Raw genomic sequence first — 8,404 nt, forward strand, 5'->3', positions numbered from 1 at the left:
TTTTTCTTTTCCCTAATTAATTTTTTTCTTTTACCAAATTTTTTTATAAAGCTTTTCTTCTGTATACATTCAAGAGCGGATACTAAAGTTTATGTATGAAAAAGATTATACTTCTATTGTAAAATATCCATGACTAAAATTAAGAAATGATATTTGTACAATCATTTTATGATAACGGTTGGACAACTCTCTCTCATACTCATATAGTCAAATCATGTTCTTACTCTCTCTCAATTGTTTTTGATCAATAAAAAAAGAAAAATAAAATTGTCACCAAATAGTTGTTCAAACATCATTACTCATTAAAATTTTCACATGGAACATACACAACACATGCACACTCTATTAAATTAAAATATTTGCAAGAATCGGACCACTTCATTCTTGCATTATAAGAACTTTTCAACACAAAAAGAAGCATGTTCTTTCTTTGTTTATGTAGTAGGCACAAACAAGTTACAAAGAAGCAAGAATAATTTGAGGAACAACGATACATTGCATTACATGGCATAACATGTTTCTAATAGAATAAGATTCTTCAATTCAAATGAGAATCATTTTTATCAAATGGAAATGCTAACCAGCTCATAATAAACTTTTTTAGCTATTAAAGTTTTAAGGTCCACTTTTAATCTTTTGCTAGCTCATTCATATTATTTTGGACTTGAACACTATCTCTCTCTATCTTACTCTTTTCCTCTCTCATTGATTTCATGACAGTGAAGGCAAGCTCTCTAATTAATAACTATGTTTGGTCTCTTTCTTAAGCTTTTTCTTAAGTACCATATTCTAAATCATTTTTCTTTTGTTGTGTAGCAGTATTTTTGTATGGTGATGAGGATCAATATTGACTGCAATGGATGTTATAGAAAAGTGAAGAGAGCCCTTCTTGAAATGCCAGGTAAATAAATAAATTTTACGTTCAAGATTGAAAAATGAAATTAGTCTTTAATTTTATTAATTAGAAACAAATTTCATTTTTTATTTTAGCTTTTTTTCTATAAAACCATATTTTCTATGCATGTCTTTTTTGACTAGAAACAAATTAATTTTCTTGATGATATTTGTTCCGACCTCAAGTCTACGGCATGCTTTTTGTGAGGTATAGTCCGTTGTAGGTCTTTATAAGTTTTCACGATTCGGACATTTGTGAAAGACGCCTAAATGATTAGAGGAGTGTCGGTGTTGTTTATAAACTAAAATATTCTTGACCTTGATTTCCAAACAATGAAATTTAAACTTTTGGTGTACCAAAAAAGTAGCCCCACGTCGAGACTAAAACTTTGTTTGAGAGTTTAAAGAGGAGGGGAAGGGCTTTGGAGGGTGGAAAATATAGAGTTGAATGGAGAAATCTTTAACATTTTTTGAAAGAGTGTTGTTTTAGAGAATTATAAATTAATGCTTATGATTCATATTTTTTTTTTTGACAAGGAATGATTCATATATTTAGAAGATGGTTCATATATTTTTAATATTAAGAATATTATAGCAACATAAAATAAATTTGAAGATTCATAGAAACCCTCCAAAACCGCCCCAAAACCGCCCCCGAGAAGGACTTTATATTATGAAGAAAAATTATCGTCTAAAGTCCTCCCCTCCCGGGGTACTATTTATTCTACTTGCTCATTCTTTTTATTACAAAACCGTCCCCTCGAAACTCACAAACAAAACCTAAGGGTCTAATTGGTCAATCAGCCTCGCGCCTCGGATGTGGCATACGTTCAACTCCTATTTCTTAAGTATTGTCCATTTCGAGGAATGCGTAAAGCCATCACAATTGTAATTTGTGCAAGCATGTATGTAGAAAGATTAATGGAGAATAAACTAATCTTAACCTCAATTTCCTTAATATTGATCTTTAGTGTGCTCTAAGAATATTACTTTTTTCTAGTATCATTTTCGTAAAACTGATCAAGTAATCATATCCATAAATCGTTTTGAAATTATAAAGTATGTATAATAGAGGGTTGGATAGCTCAACTAACTTAAGAGATGAGAAATTGGAGATCCTGAGTTCAGATCTAGACAAAGGAGAAAAAATTAATCTAAAAACTAATTATTAAGATAGACTTCAAAAAGTCATATATAAATATTATGCCCGCTAGGTTTTTTTGGTTACCGCCCGCTAGGTTTATGGATGTTGAGTTTATGAAAATTGGTTTTGATAGTTTAGCGGCGCAACTTGTTGTCCGCTTGTTTCCCCTCATGATAATTTAATGTATTTATTTTTCCCCCGAAAAATCATGTTATTTATTACTTTGTTATTAAAAAAATAAAAAATATTAATGTGAAATATAATCTTTTGTTTCTTTGATTTTAATTGCTTCTAGAGTTGGAGAGCCATTTCTTAGAGAAGAAGCAAACCAGGGTAATTGTGTGTGGAAGTTTCATCCCTCAAGATGTTGCAATCAAGATAAAGAAAAAAACAAATCGAAGAGTTGAAATATTGGACATACAAGATTTGAGTGAAAACAATGCTGAAAATATTGAAGAACAGAAACCAAGCACTAGCCCCCAAAAACCAATTGAAAGAAGCATGTTTGGTTTGATAGAAACAAAGAGAGAAATGGCCCCCCTCAACCATAGAGTTCGCTACACAACAAATTGCCAGTTTTAAATCTTCAGAATAACACTAAATTTTGTAATTGGTCATTTAGTGATAATTTTTCATAATTTATATTCATATTTTTGTAAAGTGTGTTTAATATACTTGTAAAGATAGATTCATGGCTTTAAGCCCTGAAGTTTATGTTATGTTCTAAGAAATAGGAATTGGTCTACATATTTGAGAAGATATGAATATTTATAAAATTATAAACCAATTTTGTAGAAGATGTTCAACTACCAGTCCAAATTGGTCTACAAATTTTTCTTGATATATTGTAAAAAGAATTTTAAATTGATAGAAGAATGAGTAATATATGAGAAATTTGTTACCAACATATATCAATTAATTGATACTATACTATATAGACTGCATGTTTAAGTACTTCAAATACTTATAACTTTATTACTTTTTCAATGAAAGAAACTTCTATTTCAAAAGTAACTTTACATATGCCCCTACACTAAAATTCAACATACATATTTTATTCATCTATGTATCCATCATTATACACCTCATATAGATACATGAGGTGATAAGATATGTTACATATGAACCAACTTACTCAAAAACAGAAGTTTAAAATACACTTAAATACACCAATACACACATATTTATTCTACTGATTGATCATATCAAATCATATCAAATGCATGCATCCATATACACACATTATGGTTTAGTTTGTCCATGTCCAGTACATGATCCAGTACCAGGAATCTTCTCCTTAATTTTTTCCATAATCCCTTTTTCTCACCAAGGTGTTGCTCATCATGTCCATGATGACCCTCTTTTCCATACTCTTGTCCAGTGCTTCCATAGCCAGTAGTTGTTCCATGTCCATGTCCAGTTCCTGTTCCTGTCCCATGTCCAGTTCCAGTTCCAGTTCCTGTTCCTGTCCCATAAATATTTTGTTCAGTACCAGGAATCTTCTCCTTAATCTTGTCCACAGCTCCTCTATTATCTCCATGTTGTTGATGACCAACACCAGTTGTTCCATGACCAACATCAGTAGCACCATAACCAGTTGTTCCATGACCTGTTCCAGTTCCAGTTCCAGTAGCACCATAACCAGTTGTTCCATGACCTGTTCCAGTTCCAGTTCCAGGAATCTTCTCCTTGATCTTGTCCACAACTCCTCTATTTTCTCCATGTTGTTGATGACCAACACCAGTTGTTCCTTGACCAACACCAGTATCACCATAACCAGTTGTTCCACGACCTGTTCCAGTTCCAGTTCCAGTTCCAGTGCCAGGAATTTTCTCCTTGATCTTGTCCACTACCCCTCTGTTATCATGTCCAGTTCCGCCACCTGTAGCTCCATAGCCGGTTGTTCCGGTTCCTGTCCCTGTACCATACCCGGTTCCATCAATATCATTACCTCCATAACCACCACCTGCATTAGATATAAAACATTGAAGTGAATTATGTAACACTCAGTCGTCAACACCGATAATCATTTGAATTTGAAAAGAAAAAAAAGTTTCATATCCATGCTTCAGTCAGACACAAAAATATTAGACACAAAAATATCGAGAGCAAGTAAAATTAATCTAGCTTAATTACTTAGACTAATTAGTTACCTGTGGGAGCCCCCCACTACCAGCGTGTGTTCCATATCCTGTACCAGTACCTGTGTTGCTCCCAAAACCTGTGTCAACTCCATGATGTTGTTGATGGTGTCCATGACCAGTAGCACCAGTCATCCCACCACCACTAATGGGATTGCCATATTGATCAACTTGGCCTTGGCTCAAGGGGTTTCCATATTCATCAACCCTACCAGTTTGATCACCACCTTGTTGATATTGAGACATTGTTATTTTATTCTTCTTCACAAACAAAAAATAACGTGAAGTTTTGTTTTCTTGGTTTGTAAGGTTTTTTTTTGTAGTAAAATGAATGTAGTGTAAAGAGAGTGTGTTTTGATGTGGTTATGGTAGTGGAACTTGTTGTGTTTTTATAGGCAAAAATCTAAGTATGTGACATGAAAAAATATCTTAAGATGGGGTCGGTGAAATTGGTTTGGATTTTGCAAATATCTGACACGTCTTAACATTGTATCGCCACGTACAAGGATACGTGTTGGGTGTGTTTTTATTGAGTACCGACAGTGATGTTGTCGTTTTGTGATTTATGTCATGAGATGACACGTCCTTTGTGTGAGTAGTATGAGGGCGTTTGTGGAGAGAAGAACTTTGTGACTATGAAAGTGTAAAATGGATAAGGCTTCATTTAGTTACACTGACCATTTAAAGAAGTAAGGTGAAATCCAAAAAATTTAGTCAAGATCCTCTCTATTTATTTCCCTCTCCATTTCTTCCATTTAGAGAGACAAAGACACACATAAAATGATAAAAAGTACATCCTTGATCACTATTATAAGCAAAATTTCACTTTTTAGGTTCATTCAATAAATGATGTATGTGGTCTATTTAATGGACAACATACATCATTTATTGAATTTGAATGAACTTAAAAAGTATATTTTTGCTTATAATAATGACCGAAGGGTATACAAAATAATTAATGATAGTAAGATCCACTTAATAATAGGACCCACCGCCTATTTTTTATGTCTATCTCTCTTCAAATTAAATCTTCCATTTACTTTTATACTCCCTCCGTTTCAAAATACATGTCCAACTCAACCACTTCACATATGCCAACGTACAATTTTGACCGTTAATATCTTCAATTATTTAAAGTAAAAAATTATAAAAATTTAATATTTTGAAAATATTTGTCGAGACAAATCAAACAACATCTTACTTGCTAATATTTGTATTTATACATTAGTAAAAAAGTATGATCGAAGTAAGTCAAGTGAATAGTGCACATTGCAAAAATTGGATATGTATTTTGAAACGGAGGAAGTAGATGGAGAGGATCTTAACCCCTCCAGTTCTGTCGAACTTAAAACAAACTCCCATATTTTACTCGATATTTTAGATATTTTGTTATAGTTAATTGATGTCGGTCAGTATTGCTTTAAAGAAAAAATTGATGTCGGTCAGTATGACTAATATGGTAAAGGGTACTACCATCATTGCTGTAATGGTTATTCAATATTCCCCTGAAAATTCTCACATTATTATAAAAAGTTAATCAAAATTACAGTTCAACTGAGCTTACACATAAAGAAAGAAAAACAATCAAAAGTTTTTTTGAGAGCAAAAACAATCAAAAGTTCTCATCCTATCAATTGAACGATGGAGAAATATTCATTTTGATTGTAACGAGTTAACATAATAGTTTTTGACGTTAAAATAATTCATTAATGATGACATTAACTCTCTTTTTATATACGTTGTTGCACTTAAAAATTATTCTACTCATAATTGTTCCTGTTGCAATGATTGTTAGTATATTGCATCACATCTTGTCACTTGCTAGTATATACTCTCCGGTCCTATTTATAACAAACATTTAATTTTTTTGATTTATTACATAAATGATATATTTGGTCTATATTCTAGACAAGATACATCAATTACTCAATGAATCTAAAAAGTTAAATTTTTCTTATAAATAGAACCGGAGAGAGTACATCGTATTAGTGAACACATTGTGTTGGATTATGAATGATCTTAATTAATTAAATAAAATATAAATAAGTTTTAAAATTATTAAAATACTACTCACTCCTTTTCAAAATATATGTCACAATTTTTTAATGTGCACTATTCAAGTAGCTTATTTTGACCATATTATTTAACTAATATAAAAATACAGAAGTTCCTTAAAAAAAAATATAAATGTTAACATGTAAGATGTTGTTTAATTTGTCTCGATGAATATTTTCAAAATATAAAATTTTTATAATTTTTTATTATATATAATTAAAGATATTAATGGTCAAAGTTGTGTGTGCTTTGGCAAAGTGTGCGATGGTTGACCGTGACATGTATTTTAAAACGGAGGGAGTATTGAATTTATTTTTAAGGCTTAAATATATTATTAGTCCCTCCAATTATATCACCTTTTGATTATAGTCCCTCTAAGTTTTTTTGTTTGGTTTTAGTCTTTGCACTTTGTAAAAACATTGCTTTTGGGTCCCCGCTGTTAGTTGAACACTAAATAAAACCAGAAGTTTACCATATTGCCACATGGCATAAAATTATTGGACCATGTGGCACTAGAAAAGTGTTTTTATTGAACACCACTAATTTTATAAAAAATTACAATATCAATCTGCTAACTTATCTATCATCAATTAGTTTTCCCCGTTATCCATTATAAGCTCATCGCGGCTATTAACTAACTCGACAATTCTCCGCTACTTTTTATTAAACAAAACCTAAAATTATTTTATTTAAAGTTTTAATTTGTCTTTTTTATCTAATTAAATAATTGAATTTTATCTTAATTTTAAATTTGATATAATCCTTATTTCAATTTTAAATCAACCATTTTAAAAAACCAAATATACTCTAATTAAATTTTTAAAAAAAACTATAGCAGAAGTTTTAACCATTCGTTGATGATTGTTGTTTCTTAATTAGTGTCGCGGAAAAAACTTTGGCGTGTCCATTATTTTACCTAATGAATGTTTTGGCTGGATTAGGTTTCATTGTTTTTACTCTAACTTTAAAAAAAGTTTTCCATATTAAAATTTTAGGTGTCATAGTTTTTTTGTTTTCTTTCTATTATACATGGGAAATGCAATTGCCTCGGGTTTAAACCTTGAATTCGATGGAAACCTGAAATTCATAAACGTAAATTAAGTGTAAGAAAGATGTAAACAATGGAAAATAGAATGTATTCAATAGATGAAGAAAGTAAGTTGTAGAATGTTTTTGTTAAAAAAAAAAAGTTGTAGAATGTTTTTCTCATGCTCGGGTCACCGTCGTATTCTACATAAAAGGTTTTCACAAATAATCCACTAGGTTTTACTCAACAAGTATAAACACACACGCGTGCGCGCGCCGCTCACACACACTCAATTACAAGCACTCCATCCGTCCCATAATATAAGCAAAAAAAACGCATTTTCTTTGTCCCAAAATATAAGCAAAAAAGACAAACTTTTATCCTATTTAATCTTGTTTTTAAAAAAAATATCTTTTTCAAGAAAAACTTTTGATTATTCTCATAAAATTAAATGCAAATTACATTCAATTTTCTCTCTCTCTCTTTCATTTTTTTCCATAACCAATAGCCAATGAAAATTGTTTTTACATCTTCCTATAAAACTTTTTCCAAAGAAAACATAAAAAACTATACTCCAAATTCTTATGTTTTAGTTTTCTTAATAAGTGTGATTTTTTTCCTTATAATTTGGGACGGAGGGAGTATATCATAGAAAATCATAAATTTATTAAAATAAGAGCTCGTAGGTTTCAATTAATTAAACTCTTATTTGTTAATTAAAACAATAATATTCCACTCGAAATAATATAATAAAAAGAATCATCTCAACCACACAATAACTATTGTTATTTCTAAAACAAATATTATTTTATTATACAACCACGGAAAAGTTGAAAATCACAAATTCGAATGCATTCTAACATATCATATCTTCAGTAACATAACATGATGCATACATTGGAAAGCAAATTTTAAAATGCGCATATTTATTTACTATATTAATCTCATGTGCATGTATACCTTATTCATTTATTTATTATATAGATTTCATATGCATGCATCCATATAAAGCTTATAGATCTCATGGTTGCGATCGATTAGCTTCTGCTTTAGTAACATTACTACGTCCAAAACTTGTAGCAGCAATACCACTACCTCCACGACAACCTATACCGGCACTAACTCCGATACCAATACCTCCGT

At 30.9% G+C, this 8,404-nt stretch overlaps 1 protein-coding gene and 1 pseudogene across 2 annotated transcripts; one reads left to right on the top strand and one right to left on the bottom strand.

Annotated features, from left to right (window-relative positions):
- The first annotated feature begins 482 nt into the window (after nt 1-482).
- LOC146918291 (heavy metal-associated isoprenylated plant protein 19-like) lies at nt 483-4,459 on the top strand. The gene is made up of 3 exons (XM_085719946.1): nt 483-725; nt 820-901; nt 2,334-4,459. Exons 1-3 carry the CDS (start codon nt 714-716, stop codon nt 2,618-2,620), a joined length of 381 nt encoding a protein of 126 aa, XP_085576072.1. The 5' UTR covers nt 483-713; the 3' UTR covers nt 2,621-4,459.
- Nucleotides 2,991-4,540, bottom strand: LOC146918292 (dehydrin CAS31-like; annotated as a pseudogene). The gene is made up of 2 exons (XR_015016140.1): nt 4,196-4,540; nt 2,991-4,009 (listed from the first exon to the last, which is right to left on the bottom strand). The product of XR_015016140.1 is annotated as a dehydrin CAS31-like (transcript).
- Between the last annotated feature and the right edge of the window lie 3,864 nt (nt 4,541-8,404).

The sequence above is a fragment of the Medicago sativa genome, chromosome 6 (genome assembly GCF_051527215.1).
Source record: "Medicago sativa cultivar Bolivia chromosome 6, Bolivia_mono, whole genome shotgun sequence".
Lineage (NCBI taxonomy): Eukaryota > Viridiplantae > Streptophyta > Magnoliopsida > Fabales > Fabaceae > Medicago > Medicago sativa.

Excerpts from the sequence above, each read along its gene's own strand:
- LOC146918291 (XM_085719946.1), top strand. Across the intron at positions 902-2,333 it reads AGCCCTTCTTGAAATGCCAG|AGTTGGAGAGCCATTTCTTA; the intron begins GTAAATAAATAA and ends AATTGCTTCTAG.